Below are 23,881 nucleotides of genomic sequence, written 5' to 3' on the forward strand. Positions count from 1 at the left end.
TCCTTATCCCATCCTCCCTCTCCCTGGCACTTCCTGTCCTTATCCCATCCTCCCTCTCCCTGGCACTTCCTGTCCTTATCCCATCCTCCCTCTCCCTGGCACTTCCTGTCCTTATCCCATCCTCCCTCTCCCTGGCACTTCCTGTCCTTATCCCATCCTCCCTCTCCCTGGCACTTCCTGTCCTTATCCCATCCTCCCTCTCCCTGGCACTTCCTGTCCTTATCCCATCCTCCCTCTCTACATCTCCTACTCCCTCTCCCTCCCACTCTGTGTCCCCAGCCAGTCTAACAGAGATGTGTCCATCACTCCCTCTCCCTCCCACTCTGTGTCCCCAGCCAGTCTAACAGAGATGTGTCCATCACTCCCTCTTCCTCCCACTCTGTGTCCCCAGCCAGTCTAACAGAGATGTGTCCATCACTCCCTCCCACTCTGTGTCCCCAGCCAGTCTAACAGAGATGTGTCCATCACTCCCTCCCACTCTGTGTCCCCAGCCAGTCTAACAGAGATGTGTCCATCACTCCCTCCCACTCTGTGTCCCCAGCCAGTCTAACAGAGATGTGTTCCAGCAATAGATCATTATAATCATTATATAGGCCTGTGATAATGGCAGCTGCCCGGCAGCAGACTCCTTCATTAACATTCACTCTCTAGACAGATAAATATTTTAAGTGCCCAGAGCTGGAGGACTTCCAATGGAGATGAGTGCCCACAATGCAGCAGGGGAGAGAGGATGTTGGGGAAAGTGAGAAAGAGAAAGGAGAAGAGAGGGAGGGAGGATAGTGGGGAAAGAGAGAAAGAGAAAGGAGAAGAGAGGGAGGGAGGATGGTGGGGAAAGAGAGAGTGAGGGAGAGAGGATGTTGGGGAAAGAGAGAGTGAGGGAGAGAGGATGTTGGGGAAAGAGAGAGAGGGAGAGAGGATGTTGGGGAGAGAGAGAAAGAGAAAGGAGAAGAGAGGGAGGGAGGATAGTGGGGAAAGAGAGAGTGAGGGAGAGAGGATGTTGGGGAAAGAGAGAGAGGGGGGATGGGAGACAAAGGAAAAGAGAGAGAAAGGAGAAGAGAGGGAGAGAGGATGTTGGGGAGAGAGAGCGAGGGAGAGAGGATGTTGGGGAAAGAGAGAGCGAGGGAGAGAGGATGTTGGGGAAAGAGCAAGAGAGGGGATGGGAGGATGTTGGGGAAAGAGAGAAAGGAGGAGAGAGGGAGAGAGGATGTTGGGGAAGAGAGAAAGGAGAAGAGAGGGAGGGAGGGAGGGAGGATGTTGGGGAGAGAAAGAGGGGGAAGATGTTGGGAAGAGAGAGAAAGAGAGAGAGAGAGAGAGGATGTTGGGGAAAGAGAGAAAGGTGAAGAGAGGGAGGGAGGATGTTGGGGAAAGAGAGAGAAAGGAGGAGAGAGGGAGAGAGGATCTTGGGGAAAGAGAGAGAAAGGAGGAGAGAGGGAGAAAGGATGTTGGGGAAAGAGAGAGAAAGGAGGAGAGAGGGAGAGAGGATGTTGGGGAAAGAGAGGGGGAGGATGTTGGGGAAAGAGAGAAAGGAAGAGAGAGGGAGGGAGGATGTTGGGGAAAGAGAGGGGGAGGATGTTGGGGAAAGAGAGAAAGGAGAAGAGAGGGAGGGAGGATGTTGGGGAAAGAGAGGGGGAGGATGTTGGGGAAAGAGAGAAAGGAAGAGAGAGGGAGGGAGGATGGTGGGGAAAGAGAGAGCGAGGGAGAGAGGATGTTGAGGAAAGAGAGAGAGAGGGGATGGGAGACAGAGCAAAAGAGAGAGAAAGGAGAAAAGAGGGAGAGAGGATGTTGGGGAAAGAGAGAGAAAGGAGGAGAGAGAGAGGGTGTTGGGGAAAGAGAGAAAGGAGAAGAGAGGGAGGGAGGATGTTGGGGAAAGAGAGGGGGAGGATGTTGGGGAAAGAGAGAAAGGAGGAGAGAGGGAGGGAGGATGGTGGGGAAAGAGAGAGCGAGGGAGAGAGGATGGTGGGGAAAGAGAGAGCGAGGGAGAGAGGATGTTGAGGAAAGAGAGAGAGAGGGGATGGGAGACAGAGGAAAAGAGAGAGAAAGGAGGAGAGAGGGAGAAAGGAGAAGAGAGGGAGGCAGGATGTTGGGGAAAGAGAGAGAAAGGAGAAGAGAGGGAGGGAGGATGGTGGGGAAAGAGAGAGAACACTGAAAAAGTAGCAACCGCCAAACAGCAGTGATCATTGGGGAGATGAGATGAAGGGTATGGAGGAGAGGAGAGGAGAGGAGGGGAGAAGAGGAGAGGAGGGGAGAAGAGGAGAGGAGAGGGGGGAGGAGAGGAGGGGAGAAGAGGACAGGAGAGGGGAGGAGAGGACAGAAGAGGAGAGGGTAAGAGAGGAGGCAGACACAGGAATGAAGGTGCTAAAAGTGCAGCTTACACCCCCTACCACCCAGCTACACCCCCTACCACTCAGCTACACCCCCTACCACCCAGCTACACCCCCCTACCACCCAGCTACACCCCCCTACCACCCAGCTACACCCCCTACCACCCAGCTACACCCCCCTACCACCCAGCTACACCCCCCTACCACCCAGCTACACCCCCCTACCACCCAGCTACACCCCCTACCACCCAGCTACAACCCCCTACCACCCAGCTACACCCCCCCTACCACCCAGCTACACCCCCCTACCACCCAGCTACACCCCCTACCACTCAGCTACACCCCCCTACCACCAGCTACACCCTCCTACCACTCAGCTACACCCCATTACCACACAGCTACACCCCCCTACCACCCAGCTACACCCCTCTACCACTCAGCTACACCCCCCTACCACCCAGCTACACCCCTCTACCACCCAGCTACACCCCTCTACCACTCAGCTACACCCCCCTACCACCCAGCTACACCCCCTACCACTCAGCTACACCCCCCTACCACTCAGCTACACCCCCCTACAACCCAGTGACACCCCCCAGCGACACCCCCCTACCACTCAGCTACACCCCCCCCCCCTACCACCCAGCTACACCCCCCCTACCATCCAGCGACACCCCCCTACCACCCAGCTACACCCCCCTACCACCCAGCTACACCCCCCTACCACCCAGCTACACCCCCTACGCTCTGTGGGGTGTGTTTGTGAACAGAGCCCCAGGACCAGCTTGCTTAGGGGACTCTTCTCCAGGTTCATCTCTCTGTAGGTGATGGCTTTGTTATGGAAGGTTTGTGAATCTCTTCCTTTTAGGTGGTTGTAGAATTTAACAGCTATTTTCTGGATTTTGATAATTAGCGGGTATCGGCCTAATTCTGCTCTGCATGCATTATTTGGTGTTTTACGTTGTACACGGAGGATATTTTTTGCAGAATTCTGCATGCAGCGGACCCCAGACCTCACAACCATAAAGGGCAATGGGTACTATGACTGATTCAAGTATTTTTTTAGCCAGATCCTAATATATATATATCTATATCTCATATCCAGATCCTAATATATATATATATATATATCTCATATCCAGATCCTAATATGTATATCTCATATCCAGATCCTAATATATATATATATATATATATCTCATATCCAGATCCTAATATGTATATCTCATATCCAGATCCTAATATATATATATATATATCTCATATCCAGATCCTAATATGTATATCTCATATCCAGATCCTAATATATATATATATATATATATCTCATATCCAGATCCTAATATGTATATCTCATATCCAGATCCTAATATATATATATATATATATATCTCATATCCAGATCCTAATATGTATATCTCATATCCAGATCCTAATATGTATATCTCATATCCAGATCCTAATATGTATATCTCATATCCAGATCCTAATATGTATATCTCATATCCAGATCCTAATATATATATATATATATATATATCTCATATCCATGCAGTAGTGTGGTGCAGTAGTCCAGTATTCAGGCCTCTCTCTCTCAATTTCAATTGAATTTAAAGGGCTTTATTGTCATGGGAAACATGTTAATGTTGCCAGAGCCAGTGAAATAGATCATAAACAAAAGTTAAATAAACCATAAAATGAACAGTAAACATTACACTCACAGAAGTTCCAAAAGAAAAAAGACATTTAAATGTCATATGTCTATATACAGTGTTGTAATGATGTGCAGATAGTTAAGGTACAAAAGGGAAAATAAATAAGCATAAATATGGGCTGTATTTGCAATACTGTTTGTTCTTCACTGGTTGCCCTTTTCTTGTGGCAACAGGTCACACATCTTGCTGCTGTGATGTCACACTGTGGTATTTCACCCAATAGATATGGGAGTTTATCAAAATCGGGTTTGTTTTTGAATTCTTTGTGGATCTGTGTAATCTGAGGGAAATGTGTGATGTCACACTGTGGTATTCCACCTGATCTCTCTGTGATGTCACACTGGTATTCCACCTGATCTCTCTGTGATGTCACACTGTGGTAATCCACCTGATCTCTCTGTGATGTCACACTGTGGTAATCCACCTGATCTCTCTGTGATGTCACACTGTGGTATTCCACCTGATCTCTCTGTGATGTCACAGTGTGGTATTCCACCTGATCTCTCTGTGATGTCACACTGTGGTATTCCACCTGATCTCTCTGTGATGTCACACTGTGGTATTCCACCTGATCTCTCTGTGATGTCACACTGTGGTATTCCACCTGATCTCTCTGTGATGTCACACTGTGGTATTTCACCCAGTAGATATGGGAGTTGCTTTGTGGATCTGTGTAATCTGAAAGAAATATATCATCTCCTAATGTGACTGACCCACTGAATGGTACTCAGACAGGCTCGTAATGTGACTGACCCACTGAATGGTACTCAGACAGGCTCCTAATGTGACTGACCAACTGAATGGTACTCAGACAGGCTCCTAATGTGACTGACCCACTGAATGGTACTCAGACAGGCTCCTAATGTGACTGACCCACTGAATGGTACTCAGACAGGCTCCTAATGTGACCGACCCACTGAATGGTACTCAGACAGGCTCCATCATCTCCTAATGTGACCGACCCACTGAATGGTACTCAGACAGGCTCCTAATGTGACTGACCCACTGAATGGTACTCAGACAGGCTCCTAATGTGACTGACCAACTGAATGGTACTCAGACAGGCTCCTAATGTGACTGACCCACTGAATGGTCACCCCTCATAGCCTGGTTCCTCTCTAGGTTTATAATCTCCACCCAGCACAGCCAGAAGAGGACTGGCCCACCCCTCATAGCCTGGTCCCTCTCTAGGTTTATAATCTACACCCCTCAGAGCCTGGTTCCTCTCTAGGTTTCTTCCTAGATTCCTGCCTTTTTCTCAGGAGTTTTTCCTAGCCACTGTGCTTATACAGCTGCATTGCTTGCTGTTTGGGGTTTTAGGCTGGGATTCTGTATAGCAGTTTGTGACATCGGCTTAAAAGGACTTTATAAATGATTGATTGAATACCAAAATGTAAAACTAAAATGTCCTGGACGGGTGGGAGCAGGATGTGACTGTAGACAGACAGGATGTGACTGTAGACAGACAGGATGTGACTGTAGACAGGCAGGATGTGACTGTGGACGGGCAGGGTGTGACTGTAGACAGGATGTGACTGTAGACAGGCAGGATGTGACTGTAGACGGGCAGGATGTGACTGTAGACGGGCAGGACGTGACTGTAGACAGGCAGGATGTGACTGTAGACAGGCAGGATGTGACTGTAGACAGGCAGGATGTGACTGGAGACAGGCAGGATGTGACTGTGGACAGGCAGGATGTCTGGATATCCAGATCCTAATATATATATATATATATATATATATATCTCATATCCATGCAGTAGTGTGGTGCAGTAGTCCAGTATTCAGGCCTCTCTCTCTCAATTTCAATTGAATTTAAAGGGCTTTATTGTCATGGGAAACATGTTAACGTTGCCAGAGCCAGTGAAATAGATCATAAACAAAAGTTAAATAAACCATAAAAATGAACAGTAAATATTACACTCACAGAAGTTCCAGAAGAATAAAGACATTTAAATGTCATATTATGTCTTTATACAGTGTTGTAATGATGTGCAAATAGTTCAAGTACAAAAGGGAAAATAAATCAGCATAAATATGGGTTGTATTTACAATACTGTTTGTTTTTCACTGGTTGCCCTTTTCTTGTGGCAACAGGTCACACATCTTGCTGCTGTGATGTCACACTGTGGTATTCCACCTGATCTCTCTGTGATGTCACACTGTGGTATTCCACCTGATCTCTCTGTGATGTCACACTGTGGTAATCCACCTGATCTCTCTGTGATGTCACACTGTGGTAATCCACCTGATCTCTCTGTGATGTCACACTGTGGTATTCCACCTGATCTCTCTGTGATGTCACACTGTGGTATTCCACCTGATCTCTCTGTGATGTCACACTGTGGTATTCCACCTGATCTCTCTGTGATGTCACACTGTGGTATTCCACCTGATCTCTCTGTGATGTCACACTGTGGTATTCCACCAGATCTCTCTGTGATGTCACACTGTGGTATTCCACCTGATCTCTCTGTGATGTCACACTGTGGTATTCCACCTGATCTCTCTGTGATGTCACACTGTGATATTCCACCTGATCGCTCTGTGATGTCACACTGTGGTATTTCACCCAGTAGATATGGGAGTTGCTTTGTGGATCTGTGTAATCTGAAGGAAATATATCATCTCCTAATGTGACCGACCCACTGAATGGTACTCAGACAGGCTCCTAATGTGACCGACCCACTGAATGGTACTCAGACAGGCTCCTAATGTGACTGACCAACTGAATGGTACTCAGACAGGCTCCTAATGTGACCGACCCACTGAATGGTACTCAGACAGGCTCCTAATGTGACTGACCCACTGAATGGTACTCAGACAGGCTCCTAATGTGACTGACCCACTGAATGGTACTCAGACAGGCTCCTAATGTGACTGACCAACTGAATGGTACTCAGACAGGCTCCTAATGTGACTGACCAACTGAATGGTACTCAGACAGGCTCCTAATGTGACTGACCAACTGAATGGTACTCAGACAGGCTCCTAATGTGACTGACCAACTGAATGGTACTCAGACAGGCTCCTAATGTGACTGACCCACTGAATGGTACTCAGACAGGCTCCTAATGTGACCGACCCACTGAATGGTACTCAGACAGGCTCCATCATCTCCTAATGTGACCGACCCACTGAATGGTACTCAGACAGGCTCCATCATCTCCTAATGTGACCGACCCACTGAATGGTACTCAGACAGGCTCCTAATGTGACTGACCAACTGAATGGTACTCAGACAGGCTCCTAATGTGACCGACCCACTGAATGGTACTCAGACAGGCTCCATCATCTCCTAATGTGACAGACCCACTGAATGGTACTCAGACAGGCTCCTAATGTGGTTTCAGCGTTGTTGTGGACACACAGAGTCATATCCCTGGACTTAGTCCATATTTTATTGTATTACAGCCTGAGTTCCATTCTTGGCCATGTTCTGTTATAATCTCCACCCGGCACAGCCAGAAGAAGACTGGCCACCCCTCATAGCCTGGTTCCTCTCTAGGTTTATAATCTCCACCCGGCACAGCCAGAAGAGGACTGGCCACCCCTCATAGCATGGTTCCTCTCTAGGTTTATAATCTCCACCCCTCATAGCCTGGTTCCTCTCTAGGTTTATAATCTCCACCCGGCACAGCCAGAAGAGGACTGGCCACCCCTCATAGCCTGGTTCCTCTCTAGGTTTATAATCTCCACCCGGCACAGCCAGAAGATGACTGGCCACCCCTCATAGCATGGTTCCTCTCTAGGTTTATAATCTCCACCCCTCATAGCCTGGTTCCTCTCTAGGTTTCTAATCTCCACCCGGCACAGCCAGAAGAGGACTGGCCACCCCTCATAGCCTGGTTCCTCTCTAGGTTTATAATCTCCACCCCAGCACAGCCAGAAGAGGACTGGCCCACCCCTCATAGCCTGGTTCCTCTCTAGGTTTATAATATACACCCCTCAGAGCCTGGTTCCTCTCTAGGTTTATAATCTCCACCCGGCACAGCCAGAAGAGGACTGGCCACCCCTCATAGCCTGGTTCCTCTCTAGGTTTATAATCTCCACCCCAGCACAGCCAGAAGAGGACTGGCCACCCCTCATAGCCTGGTTCCTCTCTAGGTTTATAATCTCCACCCCAGCACAGCCAGAAGAGGACTGGCCCACCCCTCAGAGCCTGGTTCCTCTCTAGGTTTCTTCCTAGATTCCTGCCTTTTTCTCAGGAGTTTTTCCTAGCCACTGTGCTTATACAGCTGCATTGCTTGCTGTTTGGGGTTTTAGGCTGGGATTCTGTATAGCAGTTTGTGACATCGGCTTAAAAGGACTTTATAAATGATTGATTGAATACCAAAATGTAAAACTAAAATGTCCTGGACGGGTGGGAGCAGGATGGCAGGATGTGACTGTAGACAGACAGGATGTGACTGTAGACGGACAGGATGTGACTGTAGACGGGCAGGATGTGACTGTAGACGGGCAGGATGTGACTGTAGACGGGCAGGATGTGACTGTAGACGGGCATGATGTGACTGTAGACGGGCATGATGTGACTGTAGACGGGCAGGATGTGACTGTAGACGGGCAGGATGTGACTGTAGACGGGCAGGATGTGACTGTAGACGGGCAGGATGTGACTGTAGACGGGCAGGATGTGACTGTAGACGGGCAGGATGTGACTGTAGACGGGCAGGATGTGACTGTAGACGGGCAGGATGTGACTGTAGACGGGCAGGATGTGACTGTAGACGGGCAGGATGTGACTGTAGACGGGCAGGATGTGACTGTAGACGGGCAGGATGTGACTGTAGACGGGCAGGATGTGACTGTAGACGGGCAGGATGTGACTGTAGACGGGCAGGATGTGACTGTAGACGGGCAGGATGTGACTGTAGACGGGCAGGATGTGACTGTAGACGGGCAGGATGTGACTGTAGACGGGCAGGATGTGACTGTAGACGGGCAGGATGTGACTGTAGACGGGCAGGATGTGACTGTAGACGGGCAGGATGTGACTGTAGACGGGCAGGATGTGACTGTAGACGGGCAGGATGTGACTGTAGACGGGCAGGATGTGACTGTAGACGGGCAGGATGTGACTGTAGACGGGCAGGATGTGACTGTAGACGGGCAGGATGTGACTGTAGACGGGCAGGATGTGACTGTAGACGGGCAGGATGTGACTGTAGACGGGCAGGATGTGACTGTAGACGGGCAGGATGTGACTGTAGACGGGCAGGATGTGACTGTAGACGGGCAGGATGTGACTGTAGACGGGCAGGATGTGACTGTAGACGGGCAGGATGTGACTGTAGACGGGCAGGATGTGACTGTAGACGGGCAGGATGTGACTGTAGACGGGCAGGATGTGACTGTAGACGGGCAGGATGTGACTGTAGACGGGCAGGATGTGACTGTAGACGGGCAGGATGTGACTGTAGACGGGCAGGATGTGACTGTAGACGGGCAGGATGTGACTGTAGACGGGCAGGATGTGACTGTAGACGGGCAGGATGTGACTGTAGACGGGCAGGATGTGACTGTAGACGGGCAGGATGTGACTGTAGACGGGCAGGATGTGACTGTAGACGGGCAGGATGTGACTGTAGACGGGCAGGATGTGACTGTAGACGGGCAGGATGTGACTGTAGACGGACAGGATGTGACTGTAGACGGACAGGATGTGACTGTAGACGGGCAGGATGTGACTGTAGACGGGCAGGATGTGACTGTAGACGGGCAGGATGTGACTGTAGACAGGCAGGATGTGACTGTAGACAGGCAGGATGTGACTGTAGACAGACAGGATGTGACTGTAGACAGGCAGGATGTGACTGTAGACAGGCAGGATGTGACTGTAGACAGACAGGATGTGACTGTAGACAGGCAGGATGTGACTGTAGACAGGCAGGATGTGACTGTAGACAGGCAGGATGTGACTGTAGACAGGCAGGATGTGACTGTAGACAGGCAGGATGTGACTGTAGACAGGCAGGATGTGACTGTAGACGGGCAGGATGTGACTGTAGACGGGCAGGATGTGACTGTAGACGGGCAGGATGTGACTGTAGACGGGCAGGATGTGACTGTAGACGGGCAGGATGTGACTGTAGACAGGCAGGATGTGACTGTAGACGGACAGGATGTGACTGTAGACGGGCAGGATGTGACTGTAGACGGGCAGGATGTGACTGTAGACGGGCAGGATGTGACTGTAGACGGGCAGGATGTGACTGTAGACGGGCAGGATGTGACTGTAGACGGGCAGGATGTGACTGTAGACGGGCAGGATGTGACTGTAGACGGGCAGGATGTGACTGTAGACGGGCAGGATGTGACTGTAGACGGGCAGGATGTGACTGTAGACGGGCAGGATGTGACTGTAGACGGGCAGGATGTGACTGTAGACGGGCAGGATGTGACTGTAGACGGGCAGGATGTGACTGTAGACGGGCAGGATGTGACTGTAGACGGGCAGGATGTGACTGTAGACGGGCAGGATGTGACTGTAGACGGGCAGGATGTGACTGTAGACGGGCAGGATGTGACTGTAGACGGGCAGGATGTGACTGTAGACGGGCAGGATGTGACTGTAGACAGACAGGATGTGACTGTAGACAGGCAGGATGTGACTGTAGACAGGCAGGATGTGACTGTAGACAGGCAGGATGTGACTGTAGACAGGCAGGATGTGACTGTAGACAGACAGGATGTGACTGTAGACAGACAGGATGTGACTGTAGACAGACAGGATGTGACTGTAGACAGACAGGATGTGACTGTAGACAGACAGGATGTGACTGTAGACAGACAGGATGTGACTGTAGACAGACAGGATGTGACTGTAGACAGACAGGATGTGACTGTAGACAGACAGGATGTGACTGTAGACAGACAGGATGTGACTGTAGACCGGCAGGATGTGACTGTAGACAGGCAGGATGTGACTGTAGACAGACAGGATGTGACTGTAGACAGACAGGATGTGACTGTAGACAGGCAGGATGTGACTGTAGACAGGCAGGATGTGACTGTAGACAGGCAGGATGTGACTGTAGACAGGCAGGATGTGACTGTAGACAGGCAGGATGTGACTGTAGACAGGCAGGATGTGACTGTAGACAGGCAGGATGTGACTGTAGACAGGCAGGATGTGACTGTAGACAGGCAGGATGTGACTGTAGACAGGCAGGATGTGACTGTAGACAGGCAGGATGTGACTGTAGACAGACACACTGAATGGTTCTCAGACAGGCAGGGTGTGACTGTGGACGGGCAGGATGTGATTGTAGACAGACACACTGAATGGTTCTCAGACAGGCAGGGTGTGACTGTGGACGGGCAGGATGTGACTGTAGACGGGCAGGATGTGACTGTAGACGGGCAGGATGTGACTGTAGACGGGCAGGATGTGACTGTAGACGGGCAGGATGTGACTGTAGACGGGCAGGATGTGACTGTAGACGGGCAGGATGTGACTGTAGACGGGCAGGATGTGACTGTAGACGGGCAGGATGTGACTGTAGACGGGCAGGATGTGACTGTAGACGGGCAGGATGTGACTGTAGACGGACAGGATGTGACTGTAGACAGACAGGATGTGACTGTAGACAGACTGCATCATTGTTCAATGTGAGGAGGGAGACAGACCTTCCACCGGAGACTCACATTGAAGTGGAGAGTTTCACAGCCCCCGCCTCTCCTCCCACCCCACAGCTGTTTGTACATTTCTGCCTAGCGTCTCCCATGGCGATGGTGGAGTGTGAGACTGGATGTCTGAGCTCACCTTCCAACCAATCAATGAGCAGAGCAGCAGGGTAACCGTCGTTGCCTGTCTAACACAGCTCCTGAGAGTGGGGGACACCTCACCAGCCTGAGACAGGACTCACTGCAGCTGCAGAGTGGAATAGTGTCCTGCTCCGACTCCGCATAACCAGCACAGGGCCAGCTGCAGAGTGGAACAGTGTCCTGCTCCGACTCCGCATAACCAGCACAGGGCCAGCTGCAGAGTGGAACAGTGTCCTGCTCCGACTCCGCATAACCAGCACAGGGCCAGCTGCAGAGTGGAACAGTGTCCTCCTCCGACTCCGCATAACCAGCACAGGGCCAGCTGCAGAGTGGAAAAGTGTCCTCCTCCGACTCCGCATAACCAGCACAGGGCCAGCTGCAGAGTGGAACAGTGTCCTGCTCCGACTCCGCATAACCAGCACAGGGCCAGCTGCAGAGTGGAACAGTGTCCTGCTCCGACTCCGCATAACCAGCACAGGGCCAGCTGCAGAGTGGAACAGTGTCCTCCTCCGACTCCGCATAACCAGCACAGGGCCAGCTGCAGAGTGGAACAGTGTCCTCCTCCGACTCCGCATAACCAGCACAGGGCCAGCTGCAGAGTGGAACAGTGTCCTCCTCCGACTCCGCATAACCAGCACAGGGCCAGCTGCAGAGTGGAACAGTGTCCTGCTCCGACTCCGCATAACCAGCACAGGGCCAGCTGCAGAGTGGAACAGTGTCCTGCTCTGACTCCGCCTAACCAGCACAGGGCCAGCTGCAGAGTGGAACAGTGTCCTGCTCTGACTCCTGATGTGGTCAGGGTGATGTGGTCAGGGTGATGTGGTCAGGGTGATGTGGTCAGGGTGATGTGACATGTGGTCAGGGTGACGTGACATGTGGTCAGGGTGACATGTGGTCAGGGTGATGTGGTCAGGGTGATGTGGTCAGGGTGATGTGGTCAGGGTGATGTGGTCAGGGTGATGTGGTCAGGGTGATGTGGTCAGGGTGATGTGGTCAGGGTGATGTGGCCAGGGTGATGTGGCCAGGGTGATGTGGTCAGGGTGATGTGGCCAGGGTGATGTGGTCAGGGTGATGTGGCCAGGGTGATGTGGTCAGGGTGATGTGGTCAGGGCGATGTGGTCAGGGTGATGTGACATGTGGTCAGAGTGATGTGGTCAGGGTGATATGACATGTGGTCAGGGTGATGTGATCAGGGTGATGTGGCATGTGGTCAGGGTGATGTGGTCAGGGTGATGTGGCATGTGGTCAGGGTGATGTGGTCAGGGTGATGTGACATGTGGTCAGGGTGATGTGGTCAGGGTGATGTGACATGTGGTCAGGGTGATGTGGCATGTGGTCAGAGTGATGTGGCATGTGGTCAGGGTGATGCGGTCAGGGTGATGCGGTCAGGGTGATGCGGTCAGGGTGATGCGGTCAGGGTGATGCGGTCAGGGTGATGTGGCATGTGGTCAGGGTGATGTGACATGTGGTCAGGGTGATGTGGTCAGGTTGATCTGGTCAGGTTGATGTGGTCAGGGTGATGTGGCATGTGGTCAGGGTGATGTGACATGTGGTCAGGTTGATGTGGTCAGGGTGATGTGATATGTGGTCAGGTTGATGTGGTCAGGGTGATGTGACATGTGGTCAGGGTGATGTGGTCAGGGTGATGTGACATGTGGTTAGGGTGATGTGGTCAGGGTGATGTGACATGTGGTCAGGGTGATGTGGTCAGGGTGATATGACATGTGGTCATGGTGATGTGGTCAGGGTGATGTGACATGTGGTCAGGGTGATGTGGTCAGGGTGATGTGACATGTGGTCAGGGTGATGTGGCATGTGGTCAGGGTGATGTGGTCAGGGTGATGTGGCCAGGTTGATGTGTTCAGGGTGATGTGACATGTGGTCAGGTTGATGTGACATGCGGTCAGGGTGATGTGACATGCGGTCAGGGTGATGTGATAAGTCGGGGTGATGCGGTCGGGGTGATGCGGTCAGGGTGATGCGGTCAGGGTGATGTTACCGACCTTTAAACCCTCACAACGTGTTGACACCAACTATAAAACAAGGCTTGTGATAGACAAGGAAGTCTCATGCAGATGAAGATGGCTGACTGTTGTGTTCAGTACAAGCTGAGTCCCGGTACGGGGGGCGGGGTGATGTAACAGCCCAGTCAGCCAAGCAGAGTCCTGGTACTGGGGGGGATGATGTAAAATCCAGGCAGAAGAGAGACTGTTCACACTACATTTCATCTGCCAAAGCAGAGAGAACAAAACAGCACTCAAAATGGTAATGAATGTGGTGGAGCTGCTTACAAACAGGGGAACAAGGTAGTGTAGCAGACTGGGCTGAGGGGTAGTCTAGCAGACTGGGCTGTGGGGTAGTCTAGCAGACTGGGCTGTGGGGTAGTCTAGCAGACTGGGCTGTGGGGTAGTCTAGCAGACTGGGGGTAGTCTAGCAGACTGGGGGTAGTCTAGCAGACTGGGGGTAGTCTAGCAGACTGGGGGTAGTCTAGCAGACTGGGGGTAGTCTAGCAGACTGGGGGTAGTCTAGCAGACTGGGCTGAGGGGTAGTCTAGCAGACTGGGCTGTGGGGTAGTCTAGCAGACTGGGCTGAGGGGTAGTCTAGCAGACTGGGCTGTGGGGTAGTCTAGCAGACTGGGCTGTGGGGTAGTCTAGCAGACTGGGCTGTGGGGTAGTCTAGCAGACTGGGGGTAGTCTAGCAGACTGGGGGTAGTCTAGCAGACTGAGGGTAGTCTAGCAGACTGGGGGTAGTCTAGCAGACTGGGGGTAGTCTAGCAGACTGGGGGTAGTCTAGCAGACTGGGCTGTGGGGTAGTCTAGCAGACTGGGCTGTGGGGTAGTCTAGCAGACTGGGCTGTGGGGTAGTCTAGCAGACTGGGCTGTGGGGTAGTCTAGCAGACTGGGCTGTGGGGTAGTCTAGCAGACTGGGCTGTGGGGTAGTCTAGCAGACTGGGCTGAGGGGTAGTCTAGCAGACTGGGCTGTGGGGTAGTCTAGCAGACTGGGCTGTGGGGTAGTCTAGCAGACTGGGCTGTGGGGTAGTCTAGCAGACTGGGCTGTGGGGTAGTCTAGCAGACTGGGCTGTGGGGTAGTCTAGCAGACTGGGCTGTGGGGTAGTCTAGCAGACTGGGCTGAGGGGTAGTCTAGCAGATTAGGTAGTCTAGCAGACTGGGCTGAGGGGTAGTCTAGCAGACTGGGCTGTTGGGTAGTCTAGCAGACTGGGCTGTGGGGTAGTCTAGCAGACTGGGCTGTGGGGTAGTCTAGCAGACTGGGCTGTGGGGTAGTCTAGCAGACTGGGCTGTGGGGTAGTCTAGCAGACTGGGCTGTGGGGTAGTCTAGCAGACTGGGCTGTGGGGTAGTCTAGCAGACTGGGCTGTGGGGTAGTCTAGCAGACTGGGCTGTGGGGTAGTCTAGCAGACTGGGCTGTGGGGTAGTCTAGCAGACTGGGCTGTGGGGTAGTCTAGCAGACTGGGCTGTGGGGTAGTCTAGCAGACTGGGCTGTTGGGTAGTCTAGCAGACTGGGCTGTTGGGTAGTCTAGCAGACTGGGCTGTTGGGTAGTCTAGCAGACTGGGCTGTGGGGTAGTCTAGCAGACTGGGCTGTGGGGTAGTCTAGCAGACTGGGCTGTGGGGTAGTCTAGCAGACTGGGCTGTGGGGTAGTCTAGCAGACTGGGCTGTGGGGTAGTCTAGCAGACTGGGCTGAGGGGTAGTCTAGCAGACTGGGCTGTGGGGTAGTCTAGCAGACTGGGCTGTGGGGTAGTCTAGCAGACTGGGCTGAGGGGTAGTCTAGCAGACTGGGCTGAGGGGTAGTCTAGCAGACTGGGCTGTGGGGTAGTCTAGCAGACTGGGGGTAGTCTAGCAGACTGGGGGTAGTCTAGCAGACTGGGCTGTGGGGTAGTCTAGCAGACTGGGCTGTGGGGTAGTCTAGCAGACTGGGCTGAGGGGTAGTCTAGCAGACTGGGCTGAGGGGTAGTCTAGCAGACTGGGCTGTGGGGTAGTCTAGCAGACTGGGCTGTGGGGTAGTCTAGCAGACTGGGCTGTGGGGTAGTCTAGCAGACTGGGCTGTGGGGTAGTCTAGCAGACTGGGCTGTGGGGTAGTCTAGCAGACTGGGCTGTGGGGTAGTCTAGCAGACTGGGCTGTGGGGTAGTCTAGCAGACTGGACTGAGGGGTAGTCTAGCAGACTGGGCTGTGGGGTAGTCTAGCAGACTGGGCTGTGGGGTAGTCTAGCAGACTGGGCTGTGGGGTAGTCTAGCAGACTGGGCTGAGGGGTAGTCTAGCAGACTGGGCTGAGGGGTAGTCTAGCAGACTGGGCTGTTGGGTAGTCTAGCAGACTGGGCTGTTGGGTAGTCTAGCAGACTGGGCTGTTGGGTAGTCTAGCAGACTGGGCTGTTGGGTAGTCTAGCAGACTGGGCTGTGGGGTAGTCTAGCAGACTGGGCTGTGGGGTAGTCTAGCAGACTGGGCTGTGGGGTAGTCTAGCAGACTGGGCTGAGGGGTAGTCTAGCAGACTGGGCTGAGGGGTAGTCTAGCAGACTGGGCTGAGGGGTAGTCTAGCAGACTGGGCTGTGGGGTGGTCTTGGCCCCAGTGCGGGGGCTTGTCTTGGCCCCAGCTAGCTACAGAGCAGGGGGCTGGTCGAGGCGTCAGCTAGCTACAGAGCAGGGGGCTGGTCGAGGCGTCAGCTAGCTACAGAGCAGGGGGCTGGTCGAGGCGTCAGCTAGCTACAGAGCAGGGGGCTGGTCGAGGCGTCAGCTAGCTACAGAGCGGGGGGCTGGTCGAGGCGTCAGCTAGCTACAGAGCGGGGGGCTGGTCGAGGCGTCAGCTAGCTACAGAGCGGGGGCTGGTCGTGGCCCCAGCTAGCTACAGAGCGGGGGCTGGTGGTGGCCCCCAGCTAGCTACAGAGCGGGGGCTGGTCGTGGCCCCCAGCTAGCTACAGAGCGGGGGCTGGTCGTGGCCCCCAGCTAGCTACAGAGCGGGGGCTGGTCGTGGCCCCCAGCTAGCTACAGAGCGGGGGCTGGTCGTGGCCCCCAGCTAGCTACAGAGCGGGGGCTGGTCGTGGCCCCCAGCTAGCTACAGAGCGGGGGCTGGTCGTGGCCCCCAGCTAGCTACGGAGCGGGGGCTGGTCGTGGCCCCCAGCTAGCTACAGAGCGGGGGCTGGTCGTGGCCCCCAGCTAGCTACGGAGCGGGGCTGGTCGTGGCCCCCAGCTAGCTACAGAGCGGGGGCTGGTCGTGGCCCCCAGCTAGCTACAGAGCGGGGGGGCTGGTTGAGGCGTCAGCTAGCTACAGAGCGGGGGGCTGGTCGAGGCGTCAGCTAGCCACAGAGCGGGGCCAGGGAGAAGCAGTCTGAGGTGATCACGACAGCCAAGTGTTGGACAGAGTTCCCTGTCTGATATCACATGGAAACAGCCCTATGGGCACAGGTCTAAAGTAGTACACTATATAGGGAATAGGGTTCCATTTGGGCCTGGTCTAAACTAGTGCACTATATAGGGGATTGGGTGGGTTCTGGTCTATAGTAGTGCACTATATAGGGAATAGGGTGGGTTCTGGTCTATAGTAGTGCACTATATAGGGAATAGGGTTCCATTGGGTCCTGGTATAAAGTTGTGCACTAAATTGGGAATAGGGTGAGTCCTGGTCTAAAGTAGTGCACTAAATTGGGAAGAGGGTTCTGGGTTCCATTTGGGACACTGCCTGTCCTCTCCCCGTAGAGGGCTCAGCGCTGCTCACGGTGCCGCCTGGCGTGGCAGTAAGTCTGGCTGTTGCATTAAATATCAGCAGCCGTCCAGCTGACTAGACTACAGGAGCAGACTGGTGATTAACTGTACTGTTCACAGCTATAGTCAGAGAGAAGACTGGCGGGATGATTGTTTGAGTCTATTGAACCAAATGTACCAATCTGAATGATGTACCAATGACAGGGCTCCTGACTGTGGTGGGTCCATAAAGAAAGAACATTCCCACAACACAACACGATCCTATTTAATAGCTGTGGGCCTCATGTGTGAAGGGAGGTGATGGACACAGCGCGACAAGTTCATGGTTGAATCAGACACGTCACGCAACATCCAGTGTAAGACGTCACATGACAGAGGTACTCAACTCACAAGGTCAATCAATAATAATAAATATTTAGGTTTCATAGAAATGGAATTTATATTTTCAAACTGACGCTACAGACATGGACAATGTGCATTATTATTATTCAATGGAGCGTTGCTATTTGCACGAGATCGCTGAGCTCGCTGGCTGTATATTATCACCCTCCATACTGGCAAATGGCCTGCTACAGTAGTTCCACACAATCCCACAGAGGCTATCCGGTGTATCTGGAACAGTTGTTCAAGTACTATGTGAATTTAACCAGGTTCATGTATTCATTTTTGTATTCGAAAATCATTTTGATGCACTGAGAGAGAAAGAGGCGACGATTCTCAGAACAGATGTGGCTCTACAAATGTTTTATTTCCTTTTGGATGCAGAGTCAGTTCTGCTTGATTAAAACGACCTGATCTCCAAAGTCCACGTCTATAGTCTCTATCAACCACACACAACGCAGTTACAGCGGTGCAGTACAGCACCGGTTACAAATCAATCACATCGGGCTAGTAGCAGGATAAATTATTATAAACATATTTACAAACGTCGATTAAATCTGGCCAACAGATAGCGAGGAAGAGAAAAGGCGTCTCCTAATTGACCCTGCAGCTGATCAGATCTAGTGCGCTGATCAGATCTAGTGCATCAGATCTAGTGCACTAGTATCCTTGGAGACGCACTTTCCAACTTTCCAACAGTGGTAAGACCACCCCCATCTAGCTTGCTGGCTAGCTACAGTACATCATTATAAAGGGGCAACTATTAAACCCTAACAGTAAAAACGGTAGCTACCCGTCCCCAAAGCAACGTAAACTACACATTTTACAGTAAAATACAGCCATCAGTCTCACCTGTAAATGTAGCCAAATAAGTACGCTCGTGCACGGCGACTGTACGCTGCTCTTCACCATCAGAGGAACACAACACACCAAGATGAGAAACTGGAGCTGTAGCGCCCCCTGCTGAGAAGTAGCGGTAGCTGCTCTGAGTACGTTTACATGCGCAGTAATAATTAGTAGTGATGGACCGGTATGACATTTTTTTTGTCTGATACCATATCCAATATTTAGCTTGCCAAAAAAAATAAAAAAATACTGCAAACCGATATTTAACATTTCTGCGGCCTTCAGCATTCTAGTACAGTTAAATAGTTAACACGGACGCAGTGTTAACTAACGGACCCAGTGTTAATTAAGGCACGGCATCTCAGTGCAAGAGGCGTCACTGCAGTCCCTGGTTCGAATCCAGGCTGTATCACATCTGGCCGTGATTGGGAGTCCCATAGGGCGGCGTACAATTGGCCCAGCGTCGTCCAAGTTTGGCCGGGGTAGGCCATCATTATAAATAATAATTTGTTCTTAACTGACTTGCCTAGTTAAATAAAGGTTACACACAGACCAGAAAGTTATTTTGTTGCCATTTACATCCCCAATACAAGTAAAAAATAATCAAAACCTATTTCTTTCAATTGCTAGACATCAGCCGATACCGATGTTGCCATTTTTAGCTAATATCGCCCGATACGTTGACCCATATATCGTACATCCCTCATAATTAGATCCTGAACTGATTATGGCAGGAGGCAGATGATGCAATAGTCATGCATATCTTAAAATCAGCCTAATGTCAAAATCTAAGTATGTTTCAAATACACCGATTAAAACACCTGGTTTTCTGAGTAAATCTGTGGAATTATAAAGGACATTTAAAACTCAAATTGGCATCCCAGCTGTGTATTTGACCTGCGCATGTGCACCAGCCAGCCAAGTTATTTATTTACTTAACTAGGCAAGTCAGTTAAGAACAAATTCTTATTTACAATGACGGCCTAAACCTGGACGACGCTGGGCCAATTGTGTGCCGCCCTATGGGACTCCCAATCAGTCAGTTGTGATACAGCCTCGAGTGAAGTGAGTGTATGTGGGTTTAATCACATCGTCCTCTTTAAAGTCTACTCTGGGATAAAAACAAAGTAAGCAAAATACCCGTTCTCTGTGTTCATACCGTCCTTGAATGAGGACTCAACTCTTGCCAGTTTACCTCACCTGTTGTGGTCCGAGTCCTCGTTGCGTTCACATTGCTATGTTTAGAAAGGAACCAAGATCCTTTTCCAACATTCACTCAATGCACTGTGGGTTTTCCCCCAAGTGCAGGACTAGCCATTCCATCAGACAGCTAGATATAATACCTACTTACATTTTATATATAAACTCAGCAAAAAAAGAAAACAGCCCTTTTTTCAGGACCCTGTCTTTAAAAGATAATCTGTAAAAATCCAAATAACCACAGATCTTCATTGTAAAGGGTTTAAACACTGTTTTCCATGCTTGTTCAATGAACCATAAACAATTAATGAACATGCACCTGTGGAACGGTCGTTAAGACACTAACAGCTTACAGACGGTAGGCAATTAAGGTCACAGTTACGAAAACTAAAGAGACCTTTCTACTGACTCTGAAAAACATCAAAAGAAAGATGCCCAGGGTCCCTGCTCACCTGCGTGAACGTGCCTTAGGCATGCTGCAAGGAGGCATGAGGACTGCAGATGTGGCCAGGGCAATGAATTGCAAGACGCCTAAGACAGCGCTTCAGGGAGACAGGACGGACATCTGATCGTCCTCTCAGTGGCAGACCACGTGTAACAACACCTGAACAGGATCGGTACAACCTGCAGGACAGGTGCTTCTACACCTGCATTGCTTGCTGTTTGGGGTTTTAGGCTGGGTTTCTGTACAGCACTTTGAGACATCAGCTGATGTAAAAAGGGCTTTATAAATACATTTGATATGAGGTACAGGATGGCAACAACTGCCCGAGTTACACCAGGAACATACAATCCCTCCATCAGTGCTCAGACTGTCCGCAATAGGCTGAGAGAGGCTGGACTAAGAGCTTGTAGGCCTGTTGTAAAGCAGGTCCTCACCAGACATCACCTGCAACAACGTTGCTCTTCACTGACGAGTCAAGGTTTTGTCTCACCAGTGGTGGTGGTCGGATTCGCGTTTATCGTCAAAGGAATGAGCGTTACACCGAGGCCTGTACTCTGGAGCAGGATCGATTTGGAGGTGAAGGGTCCGTCATGGTCTGGGGCGGTGTGTCACAGCATCATCAGACTGAGCTTGTTGTCATTGTAGGGAATCTCAACGCTGTGCGTTACACGGAAGACATCCGCCTCCCTCATGTGGTACCCTTCCTGCAGGCTCATCCTGACATGACCCTCCATCCAGCATGACAATGCCCTCAGCCATACTGCTTGTTCTGTGCGTGATTTCCTGCAAGACAGGAATGTCAGTGTTCTGCCATGGACAGTGACGAGCCCGGATCTCAATCCCATTGAGCACGTCTGGGACCTGTTGCATCGGAGGGTGAGAACTAGGGCCATTCCTCCCAGAAATGTCCGGGAACTTGCAGGTGCCTTGAAGAGCAGGGTAACATCTCACAGCAAGAACTGGCAAATCCGGTGCAGTCCCTGAGGAGGAGATGCACTGCAGTACTTAATGCAGCTGGTGGCCACACCAGATACTGACTGTTACTTTTGATTTTGACCCCCCTCTTTGTTCTGGGACACACTATTCAATTGCTGTTAGTCACATGTCTGTGGACCTTGTTCAGTTAATGTCTCAGTTGTTGAATCTCATATTCATACAAATATTTACACATGTTAAGTTTGCTGAAAATAAACACAGTTGACAGTTTCTTTTTTTTGCTGAGTTTATAATACCTACTTACATTTTGGAAGCTAATAGAATGTCTCCTCTTTGAACTAAAAAGCAATCACTAATCAGAAGATACTATTATTAACATGTAAATAATATTAACAGAATAAATAGCAGAATAATAAGTGTATATTTGTCAAGTGTCCACCCGATGTGGGCTACTGGCCCTTTAATAAGATCTGGGACTGATGCCGTACCTCCGTGGTGTGATTCTCACCAAATATGTCTTCTCACAATGGAATAAACAGTGTACGAAGCTCTCTCTGCCTTTAGATCACAAATTACAAACATCATCTGAACCAAAAACTCCCCACATATTTGAATTTCTGTACATCCTTGACAACCGCTAATCAAAAAACACATTTTTATCTGCATATCTCTCTATCGCGGCCGTTGGTCTCCAGCGAGGGGTCGCGGCCGTTGGTCTCCAGCGAGGGGTCGCGGCCGTTGGTCTCCAGCGAGGGGTCGCGGCCGTTGGTCTCCAGCGAGGGGTCGCGGCCGTTGGTCTCCAGCGAGGGGTCGCGGCTGTAGTTTAGTGTGCTGCAGTAGTGTGGGGGAACCTGGGGAGCTTTGTGTTCACATTGTCCTAAAAAGGGAACCTGAACGCGGAATTCAAGCAAACCAAACTCAGACCCCCTCTTGAGATGGTCTCAGTTGGGTTCACTTTGGGGGTTTGAGGGGTCGGAGTTCCTTCGGAGTGTTCAGACTGCACCAAAAAAAAAACAAGCAAACCACAATGAGTTCACATAAATAGTCTGAAAGGGACCAATCAGAAGCACTTGGTCCTGTAAGTGGCTCTGGATAAGAGTCTGCTAACTGCCAGACATGTAGGGACCAATCAGAAGCACTTGGTCCTGTAAGTGGCTCTGGATAAGAGTCTGCTAACTGACATGTAGGGACCAATCAGAAGCACTTGGTCCTGTAAGTGGCTCTGGATAAGAGTCTGCTAACTGCCAGACATGTAGGGACCAATCAGAAGCACTTGGTCCTGTAAGTGGCTCTGGATAAGAGTCTGCTAACTGACATGTAGGGACCAATCAGAAGCACTTGGTCCTGTAAGGGGCTCTGGATAAGAGTCTGCTAACTGACATGTAGGGACCAATCAGAAGCACTTGGTCCTGTAAGTGGCTCTGGATAAGAGTCTGCTAACTGACATGTAGGGACCAATCAGAAGCACTTGGTCCTGTAAGTGGCTCTGGATAAGAGTCTGCTAACTGACATGTAGGGACCAATCAGAAGCACTTGGTCCTGTAAGGGGCTCTGGATAAGAGTCTGCTAACTGACATGTAGGGACCAATCAGAAGCACTTGGTCCTGTAAGGGGCTCTGGATAAGAGTCTGCTAACTGACATGTAGGGACCAATCAGAAGCACTTGGTCCTGTAAAGGACCAATCAGAAGCACTTGGTCCTGTAAGGGGCTCTGGATAAGAGTCTGCTAACTGACATGTAGGGACCAATCAGAAGCACTTGGTCCTGTAAGTGGCTCTGGATAAGAGTCTGCTAACTGACATGTAGGGACCAATCAGAAGCACTTGGTCCTGTAAGTGGCTCTGGATAAGAGTCTGCTAACTGACATGTAGGGACCAATCAGAAGCACTTGGTCCTGTAAGGGGCTCTGGATAAGAGTCTGCTAACTGACATGTAGGGACCAATCAGAAGCACTTGGTCCTGTAAGTGGCTCTGGATAAGAGTCTGCTAACTGACATGTAGGGACCAATCAGAAGCACTTGGTCCTGTAAGTGGCTCTGGATAAGAGTCTGCTAACTGACATGTAGGGACCAATCAGAAGCACTTGGTCCTGTAAGTGGCTCTGGATAAGAGTCTGCTAACTGACATGTAGGGACCAATCAGAAGCACTTGGTCCTGTAAGGGGCTCTGGATAAGAGTCTGCTAACTGACATGTAGGGACCAATCAGAAGCACTTGGTCCTGTAAGTGGCTCTGGATAAGAGTCTGCTAACTGACATGTAGGGACCAATCAGAAGCACTTGGTCCTGTAAGGGGCTCTGGATAAGAGTCTGCTAACTGACATGTAGGGACCAATCAGAAGCACTAGGTCCTGTAAGGGGCTCTGGATAAGAGTCTGCTAACTGACATGTAGGGACCAATCAGAAGCACTTGGTCCTGTAAGGGACCAATCAGAAGGAGTCTCTGCATTTTGTTTGAAGTTTTAGCTAAAAGTCTCAGAATACATATAAAATAGAAACAGACATCTCTGTCCAGTTATTTAACAGCTACATCGCAAAAACATAAAAAGCGAGCAAAA

The 23,881-nt window shown here is 50.9% G+C and overlaps 1 protein-coding gene across 1 annotated transcript; it reads left to right on the forward strand.

Annotated features, from left to right (window-relative positions):
- Positions 1–711: 711 nt before the first annotated feature.
- On the forward strand, positions 712–12,537 carry LOC118948223 (DNA-directed RNA polymerase II subunit RPB1-like). The gene is made up of 3 exons (XM_036973227.1): positions 712–742; positions 2,389–3,083; positions 11,893–12,537. The coding sequence occupies exons 1-3, from the start codon at positions 712–714 to the stop codon at positions 12,535–12,537; spliced, it is 1,371 nt and encodes a 456-aa protein (XP_036829122.1).
- Positions 12,538–23,881: the final 11,344 nt, after the last annotated feature.

Source organism: Oncorhynchus mykiss, unplaced genomic scaffold (genome assembly GCF_013265735.2).
Source record: "Oncorhynchus mykiss isolate Arlee unplaced genomic scaffold, USDA_OmykA_1.1 un_scaffold_226, whole genome shotgun sequence".
NCBI lineage: Eukaryota > Metazoa > Chordata > Actinopteri > Salmoniformes > Salmonidae > Oncorhynchus > Oncorhynchus mykiss.

Coding starts and splice junctions, on each gene's coding strand:
- LOC118948223 (XM_036973227.1), top strand. CDS start 712: ATGCAGCAGGGGAGAGAGGATGTTGGGGAAA. Junction 743..2,388: donor GAGAGAGGATGTTGGGGAAA/GTGAGAAAGAGA, acceptor CCTACCACCCAG/CTACACCCCCTACCACTCAG. Junction 3,084..11,892: donor ACGCTCTGTGGGGTGTGTTT/GTGAACAGAGCC, acceptor ACACCTCACCAG/CCTGAGACAGGACTCACTGC.